Below are 27,404 nucleotides of genomic sequence, written 5' to 3'. Positions count from 1 at the left end.
GTGTACCCCTATAGATACGTGCACCTGGGGCCGCACCTGAGCGGCCTGCTGGTCCCTATACTACCCCTCACGGTATCTCCCCACCAGACACGTGCACCTGGGCCCGCACCTGAGCGGCCTGTGTTACCCCTCACGGTGTCTATGTACCCCACCAGACACGTGCACCTGGGGCCGCACCTGAGCGGCCTGCTGGCCGCGCCGGGCGGCGAGCAGCTGCTGTCGCTGCTGCCGCTGCCGGCCGGCGCGGCGCCGCTGCTCTGCGCCAACTCGGTGCGCGTCGCCACAGAGGCCGACTGCCTGCCCGGAGACGTGGTGCTCGTCGAGTACGGCTTCCAGGTGGGTGGAACAACTGCAGTACGGTACGGGTTCCAGGTGGATGGAACACTTATGTAGTGCACTTCAGGACGGGAAGTGGCGGACCTTCAGTTGTGTTCCTCATTGCCACCTGTGGTGCAGCTGTTGTCTGCAGCTCCTCCGCTGCCTTAGACAGAACCTAATCGTGCCATTCAGACACCATAGGCCCAGCTTCTGTCGCTCTGCTGTCTATGCTGGTGTTTTGTCCCGTCATTTTACCTTTGGCGGCTACACAGCCCAGCACAGGACCGGCCGCCGCCCGGAGCGTAGGCGGCGGCCGGCCCGGCGGTTGGCACAGCACCGGAGGGGGTGAGGGGCCGCCATCGGAGACGCGCGACGGCCTGCGATGACCCTCCGACACGGCGATAGAGTAATGTGTGACAGGGGATAGTGCGAGCAAATTTGGTCGTGGGATCTGCATTTATGTAGAACTAATAAGATTGTATCGCATTCTAACCGGAAAATCTTTTTATAGGTCAAATTTGGGAAGTGTGTTCGGCTGCAAAGTTTTGCAATGGCTACCCGGACTGGTGAAAGAGTTCGATGACTGCGAGTTTTGCCCCTTCCCTCTTCCAGCCACCGTGCTGGACGAGGGCTTCTCGGCGCCCCAGTCCTCGCCAATTTGCCATGCCCTGACTGACTGTACCACGCACCCCTGGCGGCCGGCAGGCGGACTACGACTTCAGCGCGCCGTGCCAGGCGGCGGCGGCGGCCGGCCTGCCGCTACTCAGCGCTGCCGGTACGGCCGCCTGGGGCTCACTGGCCGGCTGCCCGGAGGCGGCCGTACTGAACGCGGCCAACGCGGCGCGCGCCGCCGCCGAGCTGGTACGTATACCGGCGCACGGAGATGTTCCCGGCTCACGGGTGGATGGAGGACGGAGGTGGGGGTGTGTGGCGGTGGGCTCAGGACTGCTGGCTGCTCAGCTGGTAACGTATCAGGACGGTTGCTGACGTGTGGAACTGCTGGGCTCCAAGCTAACCGAAGGTTCAGGGGCTTTTTCAGACCACTGCGGTAACAGCGTTGACTTACCAAAACAGTTTGAAGCTGATTGAATGCCGACAGGGCATAGTACTCTTGCTGTCTATCTTCCTCACCTCTCTCTCTCTCTCTCTCTCTCTCTCTCTCTCTCTCTCTCTCTCTCTCTCTCTCTCTCTCTCTCTCTCTCTCTCTCTCTCTCTCTCTCTCTCTCTCTCTCTCTCTCTCTCTCTCTCTCTCTCTCTCTCTCTCTCTCTCTCTCTCTCTCTCTCTGTCTCTCTGTCTCTCTGTCTCTCTCTGTCTCTCTCTCTCTCTCTTTATCTCTCTCTCTCTTTCTCTCTCTCTCTCTCTCTCTTTCTCTCTCTCTCTCTCTCTCTTTCTCTCTCTCTCTCTGTCTCTCTCTCTGTCTCTCTGTCTCTCTGTCTCTCTGTCTCTCTGTCTCTCTCTCTCTCTCTCTCTCTCTCTCTCTCTCTCTCTCTCTCTCTCTCTCTCTCTCTCTCTCTCTCTCTCTCTCTCTCTCTCTCTGTCTCTCTGTCTCTCTGTCTCTCTGTCTCTCTGTCTCTCTGTCTCTCTGTCTCTCTCTGTCTCTCTGTCTCTCTCTCTCTCTCTCTGTCTGTCTCTCTCTCTCTCTCTCTCTCTCTCTCTCTCTCTGTCTCTCTCTGTCTCTCCCTCTCTCTCTCTCTCTCTCTCTCTCTCTCTCTCCTCTATCTCCCTCTCTCTCTCCTCTATCTTCCTCTCTCTCTCTCTCTCTCTCTCTCTCTCTCTCTCTCTCTCTCTCTCTCTCTCTCTCCTCGCATTCTCCCCCTCTTACTCTCTTAGCCCGTAAATGAGTGTGCAGCTCAGCCCTGCACTTTGGCCCCTGTTCTACGTGACTGGAAGTTGGAACACTGCAAACCTCCCTAAAAGGAGCGTCCGGTCTCACCCACAATCAGTCAGACCCAGCCTTGCCGCCGCCCGCCTTTCACCTCAAACAGCCGTTCCAACGGTGGGCAAACACGCCAGTCTAGGTCACAGCCCAGCCACCCGCTCGGCGGAGCTGGATGACGGCGCCTTTGGTAAACCGGGACTGGCTCGCTCGCCGGATGACCGTGCGCTTGGTAAACGGGGGCCGGCTCGCCAGCGAGCAGCTCATGGCCGCACCGCCCCAGTCGCTCCGTGTCAGACCGATACCGCCCCTTTCGTCCTGTATTGAACTGATTACAACTCCTGGCGATACCGCCTTTTTGACTTCCTGTGCAGCTTTGGCCGATGCCAACTCATGGCCATGTTACGTCCTGCTCTGTTTGTTAAATCGTTGATATACATAATGTAGTAAGCTGTTAGGTGCGGGTATGTTGCCAATGGGCATGCCACTGAGTGTGTTAACTGATGAGTTTTGGACTACATAGCTGGGGTCGTGTGTTGATGAATTTATGCCGGTAGTTATGCGGACGAGGGCCATCAGTATGGTTGCTGTTATGTAAACAGATGAGTGTTAGCATGTTGACAGATGTATGCATGTTTGGTAGTGATGATTGGCGGCAGTATGTTGACAGTGTGTGACGAGTTTTATGTTCATTGCCAGATGGTTGTCAGTATGGTGGTGACCGATGGTTGCCATACTGACATATTGTATGTCTATTCGTTGCCAGATGGGCGCCGGTCTGGTGGTGGGGTATACCTAAGACAGTCTATCTGCCCGTTACCAGATGGGCGCCGGTCTGGTGGTGGGGTACTATACCTATGACAGTCTATCTGCCCGTTAAAGGAACTATCCCACCTTCTAAAATGTTGTTAAAACCAGTTAAGTTGTGCCCGACTTTATAGATTGGATGACCAGGAACACGGTTCTGGCATTTATTTTTCATTAAACATCTTAGGCTTCCCATATTCCAAACACAAACTTTCAAATACGTGACGTCACAGCCCAAAATTACCTCCTTCCCCAGGCCACATTACTGTCATAAAGCTGATTCTTTTTACTCTGTAGGCACCACAACAAAGTTCAGACCAAGTTTTAAGTGATTTTTCAACGAACAAACCCATTTAAATCAGAATGACTAAACGAGGTGACGTCACACTAACGGTTGCTCCATGTTGAAGATAGGGCCTTGCGCAAGGCCCATTTTCAAATGAAGGGAACGAATTTCTTCAACACCAAGAGGCCGCGGGGGTTGCAACCTAGATAGATAGTGGTTTCTGAACCTCGCCGCAAACTTGGCTTATCTCAACTCAAACCCCATGTTAAAGGTGGGATGGTCCCTTTAACAGATGGGCGCCGGTCTGGTGGCGGAGTATACCTATGACAGTCTATCTGCCCGTTACCAGATAGGCGCCGGTATGGCGGTGGGGTATACCTATGACAGTCTATCTGCCCGTTGCCAGATGGGCGCCGGTCTGGTGGCGGAGTATACCTATGACAGTCTATCTGCCCGTTACCAGATAGGCGCCGGTATGGCGGTGGGGTATACCTATGACAGTCTATCTGTCCGTTGCCAGATGAGCGCCGGTCTGGTGGTGGGGTATACCTATGACAGTCTATCTGCCCGTTGCCAGATGGGCGGCGGTCTGTTGGTGGGGTATACCTATGACAGTCTATCTGCCCGTTGCCAGATGGGCGCCGGTCTGGTGGTGGGGTATACCTATGACAGTCTATCTGCCCGTTGCCAGATGGGCGGCGGTCTGTTGGTGGGGTATACCTATGACAGTCTATCTGCCCGTTGCCAGATGGGCGCCGGTCTGGTGGTGGGGTATACGTATGACAGTCTATCTGCCCGTTGCCAGATGGGCGCCGGTCTGGTGATGGCCGACTGGCGGGCGGAGGGCGAGCTCGGACAGAGCGTCTTCTCACTGCCGGGACTGGTGGCTGCCGCCGGACTCGCCTGGAACCCCGACACTCCTGTGGTGAGTACCGGAACTCAGACACTCCTGTGGTGAGTACCGGAACTCAGACACTCCTGTGGTGAGTACCGGAACTCAGACACTCCTGTGGTGAGTACCGGAACTCAGACACTCCAGTGGTGAGTACCGGAACTCAGACACTCCAGTGGTGAGTGCCTGGAACCCCGACACCCCTGTGGTGAGTACCGGAACCCCGACACTCCTGTGGTGAGTACCGGAACTCAGACACTCCTGTGGTGAGTACCGGAACCCCGACACTCCTGTGGTGAGTACCGGAACTCAGACACTCCAGTGGTGAGTACCGGAACTCAGACACTCCAGTGGTGAGTGCCTGGAACCCCGACACTCCTGTGGTGAGTGCTGTAACTCAAACACTCCTGTGGTGAGTGCCTGGAACCCCGAACCTTCTGTGGTGAGTGCCTGGAACTCCGACACTTGTGGTGAGTGCTGGAACCCCGAACCTCCTGAAGTGAGTACCTGAAACTCCGACACTCTGTGGTGAGCCCCGAAACTCCGACACTCCCATGGTGAGTCCTAGAGCCCAACATTCCTGTTGTGAGTCGTGGAACTCAGACTGGAACTCCGATACTTGACGGTAAGTCCCGGAACTGATTGATGGAACCCGAAGCGCCGGTGATCCTGACTAGTGATGGAGTGATGGAATGATGGAACCACAAGGGCAGTTGGTCATTCGGTAGTTTCTTTGTGACCTGTGTTTAACCGTCGCCGCTGTGTGCTTTAATTCCTCCCCAGAGCCATAGCCAACGGCCCAGTTCAGGTGGTCAAGGGTTAATGACGTACTGAGAGGACTCAAACAATTCTGACAGGTCGCTGTATGCATGTAAGGCCAACTCCACGGGCCTACTTTTTAGGTTCCTACCACACGCTTGATAGGGAAATGCTGTTTGTTTTTTTATGGAAAATATTGTACATATGTTGTTGATAGTACCTATTGATCAACTTTGGCCGACAGCTAGTAGTCTAACGTATGTGAATACGGCGAGAGACAGAAGCCTTTAGACCCTCAGACGTAAACGTTCTACTTATTCTCACAGGGCATGGAGCTTGAAAATGGGCACACGCTTTTACTGCGCCGCTTTTAGCGACCTTATTCCGTCCTCCAGCGGGAATGTATCGTCTGTATATAACTGGCGCAAGACTCTGCATTTACAGCGTCTATATTTGACTTGCTGTGGCGACTCGTTGCCCAACTGATTGACATTGGGACCTCTCTGAAGGGTATAGTGTCTGCCTCCTGCAGTCGTGACCCCCGTCCCTAGCGAAATACCGGAGGGCGAGTTCTTCCTTCGTAGCCCTTGGATAGAAGATCACTGCGCTTATGGGGCGAGCAACCCGGACGCGGGACGATAGTTCCTCTTGGCTCAGTGCCGTGAGTTCCAGAGCTGCATACTGATCGATTGAAGCGCAGGCAGTGTAGGCGAGCCTCTTCTGGCGAGCTTCTTCTGGTCGGTATCTTGCTGACGCTGATTTTTTCTCACGAAACGAAATAATTTACTTATAAATCTGTAATGGATATATGAAGCGACGTCTTGCTGTGCGAGTGGCCAGAGCTCGAGTGTCAGCATGTAAACGAGTGAGCCGTCCTGGACAGTTTGGGCCAGTTCGGGGCAGACCAGAGGCCGGGCTGTGGCAGCCAGACTACAGCCGTCCCTGCGGACCGGCCGGCACTGGTGGTGGGGCGCCCGCCCTGTCTGCAGTCGGACGTACCGACTGGGTTGCAGTGTGTATATACAGGAGCCGGCTGCCGCTCAACTGTATACACTCTGCCAGCCCGGCTGGGAGCGGGGCGGACGGGTGGACCGCGGTCGCCGCCCGGTGGAAAGGGCTTCTGTTTGACCGGAGATGATCATGCTGAAACGGAGAGCTTTGCACACACGCAGCTGGGTAGGGTATAATTTGTTAAAAAGTCTGAAGGGAAAGCAGTAAAATAGCGTGGTGTAAATGCAATTACGTGGAATAAAGGAAAGCCGACTAAAGAAGATCGAGTAGTCACTCGCGGCAAAAAAAAAACTGCTCAGGTGCGACATGGGACGAGGCGTCTTAACCCTATTCCTGGCGGGGGGGGGGCCTCAGGAGCCCCCCCCCCCTGAGGTTTTTTGGTTATTTCTCCCAAACGCGTTGAGCTAGGAAGCTCAAATTTTCTGACTTTTCCTAAAAGGCTTCTACGCAACATGTCTGAAAATTTTGAGTTGATCTGACCTCAGGTCAGGTCACCAGAGGCGGTTTGGTGACCCTACCTCAGAAAAAGTTTGCAATCACGCCGGAGCTAGAGTTTTTGACCGATCAATTTCTTCTCTTCAGGCTTTTGTTAGGGTACCAGTATGTGCAATTTGTATATCTCGGAATTTTGATATCGGTGACCTAAGGTCAGGTCAGTTTCGCGACCTCCATATTATAAGTCAATGGGGGAAAAATCAACTCCCTGTTTTTACCACTAAAACGGGTCGGAATGGCCCCATATACCATACATGACTTCATATACGATCAACCTTCACTACCTTGAGGTCTGTTTTGCTATTGGGCAGCTGTGAGGTCATGTGACGTCATCAAAGGTCACCAAAGGTTTTTGGCCAATAACTCCGTACAGGAACAAGATACAGACGCGTGGATGGTCTCATTGTGTTCAGCTCGTCAAGACGCATCGAATGATATACATGATGACCTCGAGGTCACGTGACCTGAGGTCAACCTTTGACCTTGACCTTTCGAGGTCAACATATATATCATTCGATGCGGATTGACGAGAGGATCACGATGATGCCCTTAGTTTGTTCCTATCTTGACTAATTCGAAAGTTATTCGAGAAAAACTCTCTCCATATCTAGCGCCGCCATTTTGACTTTTTCGACCCCTGTGACGTCATCTTTGACCTGACCTGAAAATGACCTTAGTAAAAATTGTAGATCTTGACCGTGCGTATCCGATCTTGTTTACCGTTTGTCGCTGCGATGTGTAGTTTTTGAGATATGAAGGGGGGGGGCCGAATCGGCCCCCCCCCCCCCCGCCAGTTTCTTGTCCCGGCGGAGCCCGCCAGGAATAGGGTTAAACAGACGATATATGCGACGATCCGCCGCCCAGTGCAGTCCTTGATCGAGCTGTTCGCTTGTGATGTGGTACCGGCCATCGTTCACTGAAGCAGCGCAGAACGGGCGATGGCTGGCTGACTTCAGTGGCTTACCTGTGCGCTACCTGCATTAGTGATTGGTGAGAAGTGCTGCCCGGCTCTCATCATGCCACTCCGTCTCTGGTGAGGCCATTAGTCGTGTGGTAACTTTCGGCCTCGTTTTGTTTAAGGCGGCCGCACACTGGGCCATTCGGCGGGCGAGATTCCGCAAAAGTGGAATGTCGCGGGCGACATTCCTACAGCGGCTTTCCGCTTGTTTTCAGCAGTTTACGGGACCATTCGGCGGTGCGATTTTCTACTTAGTATTTTCAGGAACTTTATGTAAAATATTTTATGATAAATATAAACGAATGCAAACTAAATACATTTAAGCAAATATAATATTTGCTTATTTAAAGCGATTATGCTATATTTCTGTACAATAAAGTTTTGAATATCTATTAATTTGACATAATTTCTGGAGGAAGTTGCAAAAAAATAAAGCTCGTGATTAATGTAAACAACCGTGTTTGTCGACAAATGCAAGAAACCTAAAGACAATTGTGGAGAGGCACATAGCAACCTACTTTTTGAATAGCCAGTTTAGTTCATAGAGCCATTTATTGCGAGGAAAGAAATAACATTACGGCTTTCTTATCAAATTAAGTCTATTTCTCGGCCACACCATCAATAGTTAGTGAGTACCAAGTTCCACAATATCGGCTCCCCGCGGTGAAGTCGCGGAAAAAGCTGAACCGGTTCAGCCTTTTCCGGGGAGCGTCTAAAAAGCAGACGAGATTAGCAGACGAGCCCATGCTCAGTAACTACTGGACCGATTTTGATAATTCTTTCACCATTCAATAGCAGGGAACTTACATAGGTGCCGTTTTTCGTTTTTTGGCGATTGGTTCACTCTGACTGGACCAATCGGACCAAAATGGTCCAGAACCATACACCCCCTTAAAAGCAGACGAGCCCATGCTCCGAAACTACTGAACCGATTTCGATGAAACCTTCACCATTAGACGCGCCGTGGTCTGAAACGGTGCCGTTTTGATACTTTTTTGATTGGTACACTCTAAGTGGTCCAAATCGGTCCAAAACCCCTAAAATCTGTTGCAGACGAGCCCATGCTCCGAAACTACTGGACCGATTTCGATGAAACCTTCACCATTAGACGCGCCGTAGTCTGAAACGGTGCCGTTTTCGATATTTTTTTGATTGGTCCACCTTAAGTGGTCCAAATCGGTCCAAAACTCCTAAAATCTGTTGCAGACGAGCCCATGCTCCGAAACTACTGGACCGATTTGGATGAAACCTTCACCATTAGACGCGCCGTGGTCTGAAACGGTGCCGTTTTTGATATTTTTTTTTATTGGTCCACCTTAAGTGGTCCAAAACCCCTAAAATCTGTTGCAGACGAGCCCATGCTCCGAAACCACTGGACCGATTTCGATGAAACCTTCACTATTAGACGCGCCGTGGTCTGAAACGGTGCCGTTTTTGATAATTTTTTGATTGGTCCACCCTAAGTGGTCCAAATCGGTCCAAAACCCCTAAAATCTGTTGCAGACGAGCCCATGCTCCGAAACTACTGGACCGATTTCGATGAAACCTTCACCGTTAGACGCACCGTGGTCTGAAACGGTGCCGTTTTTGATAATTTTTTGATTGGTCCTAAGTGGTCCAAATCGGTCCAAAACCCCTAAAATCTGTTGCAGACGAGCCCATGCTCCGAAACTACTGGACCGATTTCGATGAAACCTTCACCATTAGACGCGCCGTGGTCTGAAACGGTGCCGTTTATGATAATTTTTTGGTTGGTCCACCCTAAGTGGTCCAAATAAGTCCAAAATGCCTAAAACCCGTTTGTACTTTGTCAGAGTCCGGATAGATTTCTGCAGCACAGAGGTGCCCCAAACCCATTGTCATGCATTTTGTTTTCCAAACTAGAGCAAAAATGCATGCTAATTGGGCCTGGGGCACCTCCGCGCTGCGGAAACCAGCTCATCGGTTGACTACGTGAAAACGTATTTTTGGGCTGTACTTGAACCGATTTGGACCACTTAGGGTGGACCAATCAAAAAATTATCCAAAAGCGGCACCGTTACAGACCACAGCGCGTCGAATGGTGAAGGTTTCATCCAAATCGGTCCAGTAGTTTCGGAGCATGGGCTCGTCTGCAACAGTTTTTAGGGGTTTTGGACCGATTTGGACCACTAAGGGTGAACCAATAAAAAATTGTCAAAAACGGCACCGTTTCAGACCACGGCGCGTCTAATGGTGAAGGTTTCATCGAAATCAGTCCAGTGAGTTTCGGAGCATGGGCTCGTCTGCAACAGATTTTAGCGGTTTTGGACCGATTTGGACCACTTAGGGTGGACCAAGCAAAAAATTATCTAAAACGGCACCGTTTCAGACCACGGCGCGTCTAATGGTGAAGGTTTCATCGAAATCGGTCCAGTAATTTCGGAGCATGGGCTCGTCTGCAACAGATTTTGGGGGTTTTGGACCGATTTGGACCACTTAGGGTGGACCAATCAAAAAAATTATCAAAAATGGCACTGTTTCAGACCACGGCGCGTCTAATGGTGAAGGTTTCATCGAAATCGGTCCAGTAGTTTCGGAGAATGGGCTCGTCTGCAACAGATTTTAGGGGTTTTGGACCGATTTGGACCACTTAGGGTGGACCAATCAAAAAATTATCAAAAAAGGCACCGTTTCAGACCACTGCGCGTCTAATGGTGAAGGTTTCATCGAAATCAGTCCAGTAGTTTCGGAGCATGGGCTCGTCTGCAACAGATTTTAGGGGTTTTGGACCGATTTGGACCACTTAGGGTGGACCAATCAAAAAAGTATCAAAAACGGCACCGTTTCAGACCACGGCGCGTCTAATGGCGAAGGTTTCATCGAAATCAGTCCAGTAGTTTCGGAGCATGGGCTCGTCTGCAACAGATTTTAGCGGTTTTGGACCGATTTGGACCACTTAGGGTGGACCAATCAAAAAATTATCTAAAACGGCACCGTTTCAGACCACGGCGCGTCTAATGGTGAAGGTTTCATCGAAATCGGTCCAGTAGTTTCGGAGAATGGGCTCGTCTGCAACAGATTTTAGGGGTTTTGGACCGATTTGGACCACTTAGGGTGGACCAATCAAAAAATTATCAAAAACGGCACCGTTTCAGACCACGGCGCGTCTAATGGTGAAGGTTTCATCGAAATCAGTCCAGTAGTTTCGGAGCATGGGCTCGTCTGCAACAGATTTTAGGGGTTTTGGACCGATTTGGACCACTTAGGGTGGACCAATCAAAAAAGTATCAAAAACGGCACCGTTTAAGACCACGGCGCGTCTAATGGTGAAGGTTTCATCGAAATCGGTCCAGTAGTTTCGGAGCATGGGCTCGTCTGCAACAGATTTTAGGGGTTTTGGACCGATTTGGACCACTTAGGGTGGACCAATCAAAAAATTATCTAAAACGGCACCGTTTCAGACCACGGCGCGTCTAATGGTGAAGGTTTCATCGAAATCGGTCCAGTAGTTTCGGAGCATGGGCTCGTCTGCAACAGATTTTAGGGGTTTTGGACCGATTTGGACCACTTAGGGTGGACCAATCGAAAAATTGTCAAAAACGGCACCGTTTCAGACCACGGCGCGTCTAATGGTGAAGGTTTCATCGAAATCGGTTCAGTAGTTTCGGAGCATGGGCTCGTCTGCTTTTAAGGGGGTTTATGGTTCTGGACCATTTTGGTCCGATTGGTCCAGTCAGAGCGATACAATCGCCAAAAAACGAAAAACGGCACCTATATAAGTTCCCTGCTATTGAATGGTGAAAGAATTATCAAAATCGGTCCAGTAGTTACTGAGCATGGGCTCGTCTGCTAATCTCGTCTGCTTTTTAGACACTCCCCTTTTCCGCGATTCCGCGGCTGTCCGCGCGCATGCGCACTCTGTCCGTGAACAGCTGGCTGCCGACCCTTCACAGCCACATTTTTCGTTTCGGCGGTTGGTTCGGCGTCCGCGGAGGCGTAATGTCGCCTACGGAATTCCGCTTTTGCGGAATCTCGCCCGCCGAATGGCCCAGTGTGCGGCCGCCTTTACAGTTTCTGTCACAAGCGTCAGTGTAGCAGACGTAAATTACTCCTAAGACTTGTTTATTTGCTCACATGCCGCTGGAATTATCAAAACATGCATGATTTATGCATTTCCCAGCGTGACTGGCCTGCCAAGTGTTAACTGCTTTATGTACGGCGGCTATCAGCTCGGCGAACGTGTTCTTTCCGTGCCTGCCCTGTTGATTGTTGATTTAATACCATCAGCCGTAGAGTTCTGAGCGCTGTCATTTGTGACTGTCGAGTGTCGAGGGGGAATATAGGGAGCCAGTTGTTATTGTCTACCCAGTCGACCCTTCAATTGAAACGCTGATAAGAGTATTTTCCACTCCTGTAATGCAGCCAAAAACGGCTACTCGGCATGCCGCAAGGGAATGTCGATTGTCGGCATTGTCCACCGAAAATGCGACTGTTTGTCGTTCATTGCACGCACGCTTCGAATAGTAAATGGCTTTTAGTGCTGGAAATACGGACCAGTGCTTTTTGTTCTCTACGAACTGCTACCAATTATCGTGTTTATCTGTCATTCTGCAAGTGTGCGCCGTACCTTAAAGAGCTGTATATTGTCCAAACGGATAGTCGTACCAGAATTGAATTCGGGGTTCGGCTCTAAAAGCATGCAGTTGATAAGCATGGCTATTGATTTTACCGGAAATTAAGAAGTGTTTGTATTTTGTATGGTGCGCAGTGTTCCAAGGGTCCACCATATTCTACCGAACGAGTTCAGGCGGTTCAGCTAATGCTGGTGTCATTTACGAGCTTGAGATGGATTTACGAGGTGCCAGATTCGAATCAGTCACTTCTTCACCAAAAGTATTAACGCAAGTTCATGTGTATTTTACAACAAATACTATCACAGACAGTCAAGAAACAGTTGAAACCTGCTCTGAAGAGCATAACATCATCAATATTTTTACACACAGACACGTTTTACACACAAATAACATTAGCTTGGACTTAAAACCCAACGCGAGATTCTTGCCGGCCAGGCTTCTAGAAGCCTGTTGACAGTTGAGTGCAGTGCTGTGTTGAAAACTGATGGCGCGCCCAGTCGGGGCCTATAAACATCACATCAATTCGTGCTGTGCAGACACAAACCCGCCAATACAGCAGGGCTGGTACCCCTCCCATGCAGCAGGCTGGCGCGTCGTTCACCGTTCATCGTTCAACTGCCGACCTCACCTCTCACTCGACAGCGGCACGCTCGGTGTTACACAGTTTGTCGGATAAATAACGAGCTTCTGCCGGTCGTATTGAGCGCTGCAGAGTGCGTCGGCTGCGCTTCGTGACGTGTGCCAGCTTCTCGCTGCCATACGTTAAAGCTGACTGGATCCGCAATAGGACGGTTCCCAGCTGTGCGTCAGCGGTCGAAGCTCGCCCTTCTATTCGGTGTTTAGCTCGCTGGATGTCACTGCTGTGTCAAACGCGTCACTGCGTTCGGAGGGAGTTCAGCGGCCGAGCCCCCCTCCGGAACTGACGCACCTTCCGTCCGGCTTGGCGACAAACCCGACCGGGCACAGCGACCGGCTCTCGGGCTGCTCCTGCACGGCGAACGAGGAGCGGAACTTTTGGACGAGCTCCTCGCGGCACTGGCCGGTGAAGTCGAGGTAGGAGCCGGCCGGGCAGCGCACCTGCGGCGGGTCGAACACGGCGTGCAGTGTCACCGTGACGCAGCTGATCTCCAGCGTGTGCACGTCGACCGTCAGCTGGCCGCCCGGCTGGCACGGGTCGTCGGTGCGCAGCTCCTCGATCGAGTAGCAGCGCTGCGGCACGCCGGCGGCCTGGTCGCCCCAGTAGACCTCGCCCTGGGCGCAGCGGCTCGGCCGGCAGACAGCGCGGCGCTCGGCGCCCGACACCTCCAGCTCCAGGTGGTGTCCGGCGGCGCACGGGCCGCGCGAGTAGACCGGGTAGCAGCGCCGCTCGGCCGGCCAGTACACCTGGCGCGCCAGGCAGTCGCAGAAGCCCTCGCCGAACTGGTCGAGCAGCACGCCCTGGCCGGCGGCGCAGGGGCCGCGCTGGCCGCCGGACGTGTCCCAGCAGACGCCGTCGAACAGCGTCTGGCCGGCCGGGCAGCAGCGCGTCCGGCACTCGGCCTCGCCCGTCAGCGGGCTCTGCACGAACCAGGTGCCGGCTGGGCAGCCGGCCTCGGTCCACAGCTTGCGGCAGTCGCCGGTGGTGTTGTCGTAGGCGAAGAACAGCTCGCCGCCACAGCTGGGGATCGGCACCACGTCCTGACCGGGGAAGTGGACGCGGCTGCTGGAGCCGCTGCTTGCACAGGCACTGGCGCTGGTTCCTCCGGTACCGGCGCTGCTGCTGCTGCCGCCGCCGCCGCCGGCCTGGGCACTGCTGCTGCTGCTGCCAGTGCCGCTGCTGCTGCCGCTACCGCTACCACTAGCAGTGGCGCTGCTGCTGCTACCGCTACCGCTGCCGGCACTGCTTCCGCTTCCGCTGCCACCGGCACTTGCAGTGCTGCTGCTGCCGCTACCACTACCACCGGCGCTTGCGCTGCTGCTGCTACCGCTACCACCAGTGGTGGCGCCGCTGGCTCCGGTGGTACTGCTGCTGCTACCGGTGCCTCCAGAAGCGCCGCCGCTGCTGCTACCGCTCCCCCCTACTCCGACAGCGGGCTCCTGGGCTGTGTCCCGTCTCTCGTCGAACCCCGCTCCGGCAGCGGGCCGCTGGGGGCGACCGGGGGTGTGCAACGGCCGCTGGGGGCGGTCGGGGGTGTGTGACGGCCGCTGGGGACGACCGGGGGTGTGTGACGGCCGCCGAGGACGGTCAGTGTCACCTTCGGGCCGCGGGACGGGTCGATCCTCGATCACTGCTCCTGAGTCTGTCGGCGCCTCGGAGAAGGTCCACTGCCGCGTCCCTGAGGAGGTGACCTGGCTCGGGTGACGGGGGCGATGCGGCCGGGGCCGGGGTCGGGGCGGGTCGGGAATGACGGCCGACTCCTCTGGCTGCCGGCTGGTCATGCCATGGAGGGACTGAGTCTGTGCTGACGGCCCGCCTCTGGGCTGCTCGGAAATCACCTCAGGCTGCGCCGCTGGCTGGGTCGCACCGCCCCTCGTCTGCTTCGGAATCGTCACAGGCGTACCAGGTCCTACCTCCGGCTCCTGCGGTCGACTGTCGGGCCGCTCTGGAGCGACCTCTGGCTCATTAGGGATCACCGCAGGCGGCTCCGGTTTGCCCTCTGGCAGCGCGACTGCGGAGAAGGTCTGGATCGGCCGGTCCGGGACCACACCCGGCTGTGCTGACGATCTCTCTGCCTGATCCGTCCCTCCACGGGGCTGGTCCGGCACCGCAGACGATCTCTCCACCTCCTCGTCGGGGAAGTAGAAGGACCGGCCGGCGCCGTGCGCGCGCCGCGCCGGCTGCTGCCAGCGCTGGCGGTGCAGGCGCGGGGCCGTGCCGCCGGCGCCCTCCCCGCTGAACAGGATGCCTCGCGAGTTGGGCCGGCCGCTGGCGGTGACCAGCAGGGCGACTGTGACGGCTAGCGAGAGCGATAGGGATCGCGGGGACATGGTGGGGGAAATGAGGTGAACGATGAGAGGTAGGTTTAAAGTCTTCTTCCTCAGCGGTCACTGGAGCTTGAACTGTCACTCAATTAGGCGGTTCACTGAAGAGTGCGCGGTCTTCACTTATCTCCGTTCGTTTGCCTGAGATCGCTGAGTGCACACGGTTGCGTTGACACTGCAGTCTGAGCTGTTACGTCTTCGACCACGGTCCGCCGCGGACTGAACACACGTTCACACGGTGCCGCGGTGTATATTAGCCGGCCGGCGAATGGCAACGTCATCATGACGTCACCTGGCGAGTGTGTGACGTCACCGACCGACAGTCTCCGGGCGGCCGGTGTGTTCAGGGATCTGACGTCATAGTAGACATCACTCGGCCCAGTAGCGCTCCTGGTTTCTGGGAATTTGGTGCACGTGAATTCCGATATTTTCCAGCACGGCTGGCCTGGGGCGGGCCTGCGCGCCCCGCTTACTGGCGCTTTGTGTCGATCATTGGATCTATCTTTGGTCGTGATTATCAGCAGACGCCGGACTTTCCGCCTATTTGGCCTCCGCTGGAAGGAAACGGCGCAGTCTGGTAAACTGATGGCGCAAGTCGCATGGAGCTCAGTATTTACCTGAACGCTGGTCTTGCTGGAAACGAGAACAGAATGATTATCAGCTTGAATTTACTACATCAACGTCGTGAGCAGCATGATAACAAACTAGTGATTGTTAACAAATCTAGATATTTCACTGACCGATGACCGGGTGGCTCAGCTGACCGCTACTGATCAATCATCGCCTGTTTGGCTAACAGTTGACACATAATTAGATATTTAGGCTAATCGTTTTTTTTTCTTGTGTCACCGGCATGATATCCTCCTCGCTAAAGAGCTGATAACCGACCGAGCCGCTGCGTGCGCTCTGCGATTAGGGGTTTGTGATTGTGCCAAGTGCGGTGTCCGGGGATACCCGAACGGTTCGTGACTCCGCTATGTGCGGTGTCGGGGGGCTATGACGGTTTGTGGCTCTGTTGTGCTCGGTAATAGGGATAGCTCGGCGGTTTACTACTCTGCTATGTGGTAACGGTTTTTAGGGTTAGTAACTCCTCTCTGCTCGGTGCCGGGCATATTCGGGCGGTTGGTGACTCCGTTTCGTGCTCGTGCTCGGCTCCCCCCTCGGCGCCGGGGAGAGCCGGACGATCGGTGACTCCTCTGCTCGGTGTCGAGGGACGGCTCAGCGGTTTCATGTCCCGCTATGTGTACGGTGCTGGGGGGAGCAGAGAGGTTAGTGACGCCCCTGTCCGCGGTGACGGGACAGCCGGACGGTCAGTGACGGCAGCGGCCCTGTGGGTTGTGAGAGATAGCTGAGCGGTGTGCTGCTCCTCCTCTGTGTGCGCGGTGCCGGGGATAGTTGGCGGTCAGTGACGGCAGCGCCCTGTGGGAGATAGCTGAGCGGTTTGCTCCACCTCTGTGTGTGCGGTGCCGGGGGATAGTTGGCGGTCAGTGACGGCAGCGCCCTGTGGGAGATAGCTGAGCGGTGTGCTGCTCCTCCTCAGTGTGAGCGGTGCCCGGGGATAGTTGGCGGTCAGTGACGGCAGCGCCCTGTGGGAGATAGCTGAGCGGTGTGCTGCTCCTCCTCAGTGTGTGCGGTGCCCGGGGATAGTTGGCGGTCAGTGACGGCAGCGGCCCTGTGGGTTGTGGGAGATAGCTGAGCGGTGTGCTGCTCCTCCTCAGTGTGTGCGGTGCCCGGGGATAGTTGGCGGCTAGTGACGGCAGCGGCCCTGTGGGTTGTGGGAGATAGCTGAGCGGTGTGCTGCTCCTCCTCTGTGTGCGCGGTGCCGGGGATAGTTGGCGGTCAGTGACGGCAGCGCCCTGTGGGAGATAGCTGAGCGGTGTGCTGCTCCTCCTCTGTGTGCGCGGTGCCGGGGATAGTTGGCGGTCAGTGACGGCAGCGCCCTGTGGGAGATAGCTGAGCGGTGTGCTGCTCCTCCTCAGTGTGTGCGGTGCCCGGGGATAGTTGGCGGTCAGTGACGGCAGCGGCCCTGTGGGTTGTGGGAGATAGCTGAGCGGTGTGCTGCTCCTCCTCAGTGTGTGCGGTGCCCGGGGATAGTTGGCGGTTAGTGACGGCAGCGGCCCTGTGGGTTGTGGGAGATAGCTGAGCGGTGTGCTGCTCCTCCTCTGTGTGCGGTGCCCGGGGATAGTTGGCGGTCAGTGACGGCAGCGCCCTGTGGGAGATAGCTGAGCGGTGTGCTGCTCCTCACTGTGTGCGGTGCCCGGGGATAGTTGGCGGTTAGTGACGGCAGCGCCCTGTGGGAGATAGCTGAGCGGTGTGCTGCTCCTTCCTGTGTGCGCGGTGCCGGGGGATAGTTGGCGGTTAGTGACGGCAGCGGCCCTCTGGGTTGTGGACACTCACTCCGTCCCTGGTGGCAGGGTTAGCCGCAGCAGACGGTCGGATGCCCGCCGGACGTGGTCGCCAGCCGTGTCATGGACTGTGGGTTAACGGTAGTGTGGGTGGGGGTGTTCCCTTGTCCTCCTCCACTCACCCCCCCCCCCCCCCACCCATCTCTCACCGGAGAGACAGGGGACATGTGTGGAAAAGACGAGAAAGAGGTCAAGGTACAGTCCACAGCAGAAGTAATGTGTGGTTTCAGTCATGGGTATGTTCTGCTTCTGAAGCCTAGGAACGATTAGCCAGACTGCAACGAGACTTTAAATGTAGCTTACATGTATCTTCACCCTTGCAGCTACAACTTTATCTATTGACGTCTTCTTTTCAATCAGTCCGCGTTTAAAAATCGTCGGTCAAAGTCATCCGTTGAGATTGGTAAAACCACACATTACTTTAGCGGTGGGTTGTACTCTCATGGACACATTATTGCGCGTTGGCTCAATGTATTCGGGGATAGGGGATCGGACACATCCAAAATCTGGCTGATAGACGATAGTCACCCCGATCCTCGAGGTTATTCAATGACAACTTCTGGGTCACACGGAGCTAGGTACCTACTCGCGGAATTTTACGTCGATTGTGTCCGCTCCCTTCCCACGCTTTAGTTATTCGCTAACACAATTTCTGAAACATGAAGATATAAGACACTGGCTGCCAGACTAGTTTTTTTTTTCACATAGTATATACGAATGGAACGATCCACTCCTCCAAAGCGAAACGGTCTAGTCATGGAATAAGGTATTGCTACTCGGGGACGGGTAAGGATTGATCGCCCTTTGCCCCGACATCCGGCGCGCCGGGCCGATAGGTATTGGCTAGTGCCGATATTGGTCGGTGCCCCTAGTGAACGCGTGGGCGGCGCGTATTGTCTCAATGTGTTTATCAGTACCTACTTTTGTCAGATCCGGTGGGGGACCGTTACTGAGGTGACGTGATGACGTGATTACGTCACGTCATCTTCGGACGGTGACGTCACATCCGTGAACCACGTGCCGGCCGAAGCAAGGGGTGGGAGCGCCTGGTTTGTGCTAACTTCGGCCCGAGACGCAGCACGCGAGGAAGGCTTCCGAGAGCCGCAGGGCGGCTGAGGGACTCACTGCTCAGCTCGTCGAGGGCGTCCTCTCCTAAGGATGTATGACGTCACCCGACGCGCAGTCGCCGTCCCTGACCACATGCCGAGGCTGGCCGGACTGGCCTCGGCTGCAGGTGGATTAGGATCCTCTTCATGGCCGGCGGATTCCGGCAGAGATTAAAACAGCTCTGTATCGATTGCTTTATTGAAATATTGTCACGAGCGAAGGGCGGAATTGCTCGGTCTGTTTTATGAACGGCGTAAAACGTCATTGTTTTGACAGTCGGAGTCGAGCTGTTAGTGTTAAACATCCGTTGGTCATTTGTAGTTTTTGTCTTTGAGTTAGCGCTGGTTCTCCCATCTTTTCATGGATCACAAAACCGGGTCAGTTTACATTGGCCGCCCACCCCTGCTTCTGTATTTGTGCGCGCGCGCGCATGTGCTGAGCTCATAGAGTCTGATGACGTCACAGTGAAAGGCCCGAGTGGTCTTTGAATCTACCGCCTTCAGAGATGCATTCGCCGACTCCATAGGTCTACGTCTTTGACCTCAATGGCGAGACAGATTGGTGTTTCTTGAAAGGTTGTGATCCGCGATCACAGATGAATGAGAAAAGTACATAGGTAGATGCGTGCCATAAACGTTTACAAATATCAAGTTCGATGCTAATTCGGTATACAATACGCATTTATTTGTTCAATATATGCGGTAAATGATTGTCTCTGAGTCATTGGCTCCACGCCGGCGGATTAGTGCCACCCCTGTCGTCCGTCTCGGCTGTCTGAACATTACCGTTTGGGAAGGCGGAAAAGGCGGGTCGATTGAATTCCAGACCACTGTGCCCGCGTCGTACCTCACTTATGGTGCACAGATATCTATGGTCCAACATTCTTATAGTCAATCCGCTGACCATATATGATAATGCATAGACCTCTGTATGCCTCGGTATACAGAGGTCTATGGATAATAAAAAGTGGAGCGCCCCTCGACAAGTCTAAGACAGAAAGACATCAGCCTGCGCAGCGGAGTGGTGTCCACTGTCAAACCCCCGAGTCTCCTCGTTGTTGCTGTCGGATTAGGGCGCGTAACCCCGAGCCACAAGCGTGCAACTCACCCCAACACCAGTTGAGTTGTCTGGCCAGGTCTGGCCAGGTCTGGCCAGGTAGCGGCCCAGCTTCCCGGACCCCGCCAGCCTCGTGGCCAGTTAGCGGGACGCCTCCTCGCCAGGTCGGTCGTCGCGGCGGGAATTCCGCCGGTATGAGAACTGCCACAGTACTCAGTAGACTGTAGACTAGAGTGTCCTGGAGTATACCTGGAGCGTTCCGTGCACTTGCGCCCGACCAGTACCACAGAATGGGGGGGGGGGGGGAGCGATTTTGATCGGACAGAGGTGTCTGATTGGTACGGAAGGCGTAGGGATACTGCTGCCTTGTGAAATGTGAACACGGTGTGCTATGATTCAGGTCGACTGTAGGCTCCAGACACTACAATTCACGGTGAAGTAGTGACTTGCGCTATTGGTCTATTACCTGATGGCAATTCACTCAGCTGCAACGGGTTTATCCACTTGGCCTCTCCGGCAGCGTGTGTGTTTGCCCACCGACAGATCTCAGGAGTGAAACCTCCCAGCAGTATATTCCTCTTCTTTACGTGGTTACTAGGAGGAGAATAAACTTGACGCAGGAGAGCGGGTGTCTATTGTGAGGAGGGAAACCCTGTCTGGAGTGTTCGTGAATCCGCTGAGGGTGCTCAGTCAGTTTGTTGACCGTGCCCGTTGTCTTTGGACGGTGTGTGAGCTGTGCCTCGCCTCTGACGCGATCCCGTATGGCCCAACCTCTCCTCACGCTGAAGTGTAGTCTGACCAATGCAGCTTCTCAGCGGTCGGGCCGATCGCCGACCACGTTACTCGTCCGACATGAGCCGGTCAGAGTCGGCTGGCTTCATCCATAGTCTGTTGTCATCTCGCTGGACGTGATGCGTCGTGATTCTTATGACATGAAAATAAGCAATCCTTGATAGCAAGATGAGTGTGGATATATCGATTAATTATTTTGTTCGAAATGTCTGGTTTTTATGTGCCCTATGTTCACCTAGCTGACTGCTTTGGCTCTTTTTTTTTTGTCTTGAGCTGACGCCGTCCACCCTTTGTGTTTTGCAGGAGTTTGTTCTGGGCGCACTGGCCGACCTGCTCAACTGGCACGTGCTCAGAGACCCGGAGGGAGTGCTGGGACGCGCTGTCGTCGAACTGGGACGAGCAGAGACCTTCTGGTGAGCACACGGCCTTAATCGGCATTGGACCTGTCTCCGACTTGTCTGTTGTCATCTCACTGGACGTGATGCGTCCAGGGATAGGTTGGGGAGCGGACGCATCCAAAATCTGGCTGATAATCACCCCGATCCTCGCCGTTATTCAATGATAACTTATGGATCACACGAAAATCTGGACAAGTAGGTACATCTGTACAAGATCTGTACAGAACTTGGTCCATTATTGGTGCGGAAGCTGGTGGTCATTTAACGAATAATTGTATTTTTTGCGGCTAGAAACATTCTAATGTTAAGGCCTGACTACACTACATATGCGTTGCCGTTTTCTGCGTGCGTTTTTTGCGTGTTTGCGGTTTTGCGTAATATCGTTCTGGAAAAAGGTTATTATTAATTCAACTTTTTTTAATATTTATATAAAACTTAATAAAACGTTTATGTTAATCAAAAGCTCATATGTAAAACATATAACAAAAACGAAATGTCGTTTCTTTCTAGAACGATATTCCGCAAATCACGCAAACTCGCAAAAAACGCACGCAGAAAACGCATAGTGAAGCCACTGCATTACGCCGTGCTTCCATTCCAAGTTATAACGATTTTGTCGGTAATCGTCTCTGATGCCTAAAATCATTTCTTTCTGATGACTGCTTCATCAATTGATTCAAATGTTGACATCAGGCCGCAGCTATTTGTGCAGTCTGTAACTAACTACATCGGGTGTTGGCTAGCACCAGGCTGCTCTAAGATGCGGCACTTGCCGTATTTTTCGATTAGCTTGCATTGTGTTTGGTCTAGAGGTGGCAAAATGTGGACCCGAGGACCCGGTCCAAAGAACCAGTCTGGACCCATATGGGTCCAGACCGGTTCCTGGAAATTTTATGACGGGTCCAACCGGGTCCTACCATAAACTTCACATCTTGTACAGTACACTTTAGGTATTGCAAAATATGAAGTGAATGAAGTGAACGTTTCTTTGCACACAGTAGCTCATGAGTATTCCCAGTGGGAAATAGGCTGTTTTACATGATGCAACTAATGACACCTACAAGTAGTTTGTATTAATTGACTTTTGGGGAATGGGTCCAAATGGTTCCGATTCCAACTAAGACCGGGTACGACTGGTTCCAGAAATGTCCAGCCGGGTCTGGTTCGAGTCTGGTTCCCAAAATTTTCATGTTTTGCCACCTCTAGTTTGGTCCCGCTCCCGGGACCACCTGTATCGGTCAGGCATCCATACCCAATGGTGTAGCGAGGAAGAATGTGGACAAAAACTCTGGTATGACCATTCAGACGTTTTTGTGCGGCTGTGGAACGCTGACAATAGGAAAAGGCATGCTTCGGTGGTCCTCCCTAACGGATTGTACCGTCTTAGAGTGGGGCTGAGCCGTTTGGTGGGATTGTATCGGTTTTATTTACAGTTGGTATGGTTTTAACCGCTGCCTGCTCGCGACCAACCTAGCTGTTCCATGTTGACTTCTGGCTGCTGGCTACTGGCACAGCTCGATATCCACTTCTGGCTATCGACATTCAACCTTGAACCTACATACTGCTGACTTTACTCTTGATTCTGTAATATTGATCACTGACTGATTTCCTAGTGCTGACCAATGGCTGATCACTGACTGCTACTGCTAGCTCCTGCCGCTCACTGGATTCTTAGCACGGACAGCCAACCGGTTTACATTGCGTAGCATGTGTTTCCATAACCGCTCATAACGGAAATACCAGCTCCTTTTTATCGATTCAATTAGCGTCAAATGGCGTGGACACGCACCGTGCAGGCAGGTGTTCTCAGAACATCCCCTGACGTTATCGCGTTAGATCATTGTGACCTCAAGGTAAACGTCTTCCTTCCCTTTCCCGCAGTATAGCTCTGACGTGACTGGGCCGCTCCAATGTGACACCCTATCGGCACTCAGCAGTCTCTTTTTGGACTGCATTTGGCCCGAAATAGCGCCCGTCGTGTATTTACCTGTTGGACCCGTTATACCCTCACCGGGCAGACTGTAGGATCCCTAGTCTGCTAGCTCCCTCTTCGGTCGTTTTTTGTTACATACCGGCTCAGCCTGACATCCACGCCGGCAGTCTGCGTTGACGGTCTGTTTCACATCTTTCCGTCGGCAGACTAGGAATACGGAAACCTTGGTTTGATATCTTCCCTGCTGGTAATTGAGATCCACCATCCCCCGGCCGGTAATCTGAAAGAGACCCTAGTCCGACCTCTTGTTACCGGCGGTCTATCGGGCTAGTCACCTCTTCCTTGCCTGCAGTCTGTTGAAATCCGACACTCTGTCGGTAGCTTATGGTTCTACTCGTAGTCGTCTGACACATCTCCCCTGCCGGCTTTCTATGTGTCCATTTTGTCCTCCCCCGTTTACAGTCCACGGGCCTAGTCTGACCTCTCTTCTGCCGACAGTCTGTGGGGATCCAATTCTCTATCGACAGCTTCCCCTGTTGTCTGGTCTCTCCCCTGCAGTCTATCAGTCAGCTTAGACACCTCTTTCCTGCCTATAATATGTGAGGGACCCCATTTGACTTGACCTTTCCCCTTTCGTCAGTCTTTTTTGAACCCCGTTGGACCTGACGCTCCCCTGCCGCCAGTCTGCGAGCGGCGCGCGGCCAGCACGAGGGCGGCGTGTGCAGCCTGCCGCCGCCGGACGGTAGCACCCTGCAGCGGCTGCTGGTCGACCCCGACACCGTCTCCCTGGAACACATCACACTGGAGGCCATTAACGTGAGACCCGGGGACGGAGGGGAGGGGGAGGGAGAGAGAGAGAGAGAGAGAGAGAGAGAGAGAGAGAGAGAGAGAGAGAGAGAGAGAGAGAGAGAGAGAGAGAGAGAGAGAGAGAGAGAGAGAGAGAGAGAGAGAGAGAGAGAGATGGGGGGAGGAGTGACAGGAGCGCCAGCGGGCCAGTGACCGGTCACAGCGGGGAGGCAGATGGCCAGGCTGTTGCTGAGGAGTTGGAGCAGCGTTGTGTTAGCTCTCTGTGTTTCGGTAAGATGTTTGTGCTGGTGACTGTCGTATTTCAGTGAATGCTCTGTGTATTGACCCAGTGAAACGGATGCTGTGTGCACGGTAATCAGTGATCACGTAGGGACTGATGTTGGCGTACTCAGATTACTGGCTATCACTAGGTGGGTGGTGGAAAAGAAACGCCGTTTATGGCTTTTACCTAAGAGCATAAACATTCATTTCACAGTGGTTTGTACTGGGTTACCTGGATAGTGGATAAGTACGTTCAAGATTCTAATGAGATCTAAACTTCTGCGTCCTAACCGAACATTTTCAGCCCTAGTTTCTGTGTGTTTTCCTGTGCTGACCGCCGCGCCCGTGTGTCGACAGAAAACGCTGAAGCGCGTGCGGCACACTCTGAACAGCGTGCCGTCGGCCCGGCCGGGCCACCCGGAGGGCGATAAGCTGGTGCGGGAGGTGCACCTGACCGCCGAGCTGATGGCTACCGCCGCGCGGTGAGACGAGCAGTGGCCAGCGGACTGATCACGTCAGCGCCTCTCAGCTATTGAGTCAGATCGGCTCATTGGTCCTCAGACTCTCACTACTGTCAGTTGAGCTTTCAGCTGCTGATTTTGTCGGTTTATTCCGCGCTGGTCGTCAATGCTGCGTTGCTAGGCATTTACCGTCTGTTTTCTCTCGTGACCGTTCCATTTCTGCGCCGGTCTCTGTTGCGCTGCCGGTCGGCGGACTGCTGCCGCCTTCATCGGACTGACCTCACCCCTCACCTTACTGAATACTGACCTCCCTGTCCGTCTCTGTACCCCAGGATCGGCCGAGCGCTCATCTCTCTGGGCACCAACCCTCACAGCAACCTGGGCTACTCGGTCATCAACTTGGGCGTGGCCAACCTGGCGCCCACCTTCTGTACCGACACCGCCAACAAGTGAGATGCACTTGGGGCGCGGGCGGGATGAGCAGGGTGGGGTTCGTTATGGGATGAGTGGAGAGGGAGAACGTTTCAGGCTTATGACGATGTAAGATAAAAATATGGGAAATTCTCGATGGTGTAGAAGGTTCTTCTATGGGGAATGGTTTGAGTCTTCGATAACAGCTATTTGTTGGATGTTGGAGTGGTAGAGCATTATCGGTGATTATCGGTGAGTTCATCGTTCGTAGTCCATAGCCGGTGTGATAAACGGTACCGTAAAGTGGGGCTATTTGAGACAGTGGGGCTATTTGAGACAGTATTCAAAATCGCTATGAAATGAAGATCGTTTGATTCTTTTGTGATATTTTTCCTCAGGGAGGTGTGAAATCGAGCAGTAAATCGCCTGGTCAAAAATTGAGCATAAATTTCAAATGGTTTTTATTTTATAGCAATTTTAAATACTGTCTCAAATAGCCCCACTCTACGGTACGGTATTGGTGCGATTGGTAGCACGTGACGTGGCGCTGACTGGTGCAGTAACAGTCCTCACTAGCGCCTGGTCCGGTGTCCGTCCCCGCCAGTGTCACCCTCTCCCTGACGGGTCCCGTTTTCCGCAGACTGCTCAGTCTGGTCGAGCAGTACCGCCAGCTGTGGCCGCGGCAGTGTGTCCCCTCCCACAGTGTATACAGTGTCCCCCTCCCGCTGACGCGGGTCCCCTGCACCCCGCAGACTGCTCAGTCTGGTGGAGCAGTACCGCCAGCTGTGGCTGGAGCGACACCAGCCGGCCGGCCTGCAGCGCTCCCTCCTCGTGCTCACGGGCCTTCTGCAGAAACTCATACCGGAGACGGCGCGCGCCGACAGCCTCCAGTAGACCGGCAGAGACACCTGGCGGCGGCGGCGCACACTGCAACTGCCGGCGGCCGCCGCAGGAGGGGACTTTCAGCACCGAGAGGCTAGAGAAGCAGATATGCGGTCCCTCAGGACACAGAGGGCACCGTGCCGCATCGTGTGATTGTTACATGCTTAAACGCCTGCTTAAGCACAACATGCTTAAATGCTTGCTTAAGCACAGCGCTGTTATTTATTTGAACGTGCCTGCTTTGCTGTTAATGCATTCCGGCTTTGCGCACATTGCAGGCGTCGTGGTGTTGCTGCCAGTCGAAATCGCTTTTTTTCTTATGCCTGGCACAAATCAGATGGTTGTTGAAGCATTTTCAGTAGCTTGTTCTGCCCATCTATTGTAGAGAATCTGGCTTAATATCTGTGCAGAGGGCTCTTGGGTATGTTGTAGCGCAAGTCACTAAACCCGCTAGCCATGCTGCTGTTTGTTATATCGGCAATAACGGCTGATACTGAAAACATATCTATCGGGAGGGGGCTACACACAGAGGCTATGAGCGTTTACGGGACCACCATCTATGCAGAGATATTGTTTTGCTAGTTGCACCAGCACCGGCGGGTCTGAGGACCCTACTCGCGCAGCCCGCTGCCTCGGCAGAGTCCACGCTCGTTTTAGCCGTGGAGCGTGGCCGGGCGGCGGGCTGGGGCTGCCGACGGGCTACCGTTCCGTGTTAGAGCTCGGCGGGCGCCTGACGCGGCCCGCGCCCGGCGTCCTGTGTGATACCCGGGGCCCCTATGACACGAGTGTGATAGCCCGGTGTCCCCGTGTTAGTGTGATAGCCGAGGCACCGGTGTGACCATTTGGAGGGAGCGTCGATAGGCGTCTGTGTGTGTGATAGCCGCCCCCGGGCCGCGGGCAATTAACTGAGCAGCCGCCTGGCCCCGGGGCCGCGGGCAATTAACTGAGCAGTGGTGGTGGAGCCCAGCAGTGGTTGGCAGGGTATTTATTATCAGTTATTTAGTTTTAAGTTCAGCATTTCTGGTGACACTGCCGCTTCATTCCTGTTTTCTCTGAAAATCGGTTGTCACGCTCTCAAATCTAACCTGTTCTAATAGCTGCGAATGGTAAACTTGACATTGGTACTGTTGTTCAGAGAGAGAGCTCCAGTCGCCGTCACCGTTTGTTGGGAACCTGTCGAACCCAGTCACAGTATTATGAGGATGTCGTTCCAGCACAGCGCTGCCCCCACTGGACATTACCAGGCGCCGGCATGGTACACCGCGCACTTGATACTGTTCGTTTTCTACTTTCGTTACTTTTGTGTATTTCCACTCGATCTGCTTTTGGAGTGTGTTACTCCGTGCCTCTTTTTAATACACCAGTATCGTGATTTAATGTTTGCCACGTGCCCACTGCCCTGATTTGCCAGCTGAAATGAGAAAAAGTCAAAAGAAATGTAACACCAGTATAGCGCCTTTTGGGGCGACTAACGGAGCGAGCGAGGGGGTGAGTCTTGCACGTGCGAAATTTCGAGGGGGCGCCTCCAACTGACTTGTGCACGGCACCCTACTGACCGGTTTCTAGCGATGTGCCAAATTTGAGCACAATCGGCCCAGCCGTTCTCGAGATCTGGGAGCGGCACCCTGCACGTGCGCACGTGCAAAATGGGTCCCAACTGACTTGTGCACGGCACCCTACTAACTGGTCCCTAACCGTGTACCAAATTTGAGCGCCATCGGTCCAGCCGTTCTCGAGATCTGGAAACGACCCCTGCACGTGCGCACGTGCAGCAGCACCCCAACTCTGGCACATGGATATGCAGTGCCTAGTGGGTGCCTACCTACATGCCAACTTTCAGCGCAATCGGCCAAGTAGTTACCGAGATATTGCAACAATTACAAAACTGACACCTCTTCGTTTTGCACGTGGCACGTGCGTAAGGGGTCACCC

At 53.9% G+C, this 27,404-nt stretch overlaps 1 protein-coding gene across 4 annotated transcripts in view; it reads left to right on the top strand.

Annotated features, from left to right (window-relative positions):
- Positions 1-26,844, top strand: part of LOC122381028 — a 120,213-nt gene extending 93,369 nt beyond the window's left edge. For all 4 annotated transcript variants that reach the window (XM_043364721.1, XM_043364747.1, XM_043364738.1 and 1 more), the window contains 8 exons: positions 156-336; positions 1,024-1,179; positions 4,094-4,213; positions 20,623-20,732; positions 23,334-23,466; positions 24,076-24,200; positions 24,512-24,628; positions 25,343-26,844. In XM_043364721.1, the coding sequence (XP_043220656.1) occupies positions 156-336; positions 1,024-1,179; positions 4,094-4,213; positions 20,623-20,732; positions 23,334-23,466; positions 24,076-24,200; positions 24,512-24,628; positions 25,343-25,484 (1,084 nt within the window). In that variant the 3' untranslated portion in view covers positions 25,485-26,844. The remainder of the gene's footprint in view (positions 1-155; positions 337-1,023; positions 1,180-4,093; positions 4,214-20,622; positions 20,733-23,333; positions 23,467-24,075; positions 24,201-24,511; positions 24,629-25,342) is intronic.
- The last annotated feature ends 560 nt before the right edge of the window (positions 26,845-27,404 follow it).

The sequence above is a fragment of the Amphibalanus amphitrite genome, unplaced genomic scaffold, assembly GCF_019059575.1.
Source record: "Amphibalanus amphitrite isolate SeventyFive unplaced genomic scaffold, NRLGWU_Aamphi_draft 000010F_arrow, whole genome shotgun sequence".
Classification (NCBI taxonomy): domain Eukaryota; kingdom Metazoa; phylum Arthropoda; class Thecostraca; order Balanomorpha; family Balanidae; genus Amphibalanus; species Amphibalanus amphitrite.
The sequence above is the reverse complement of the archived record's forward strand: the minus strand, read 5'-3'. Positions and strand labels throughout refer to the sequence as shown.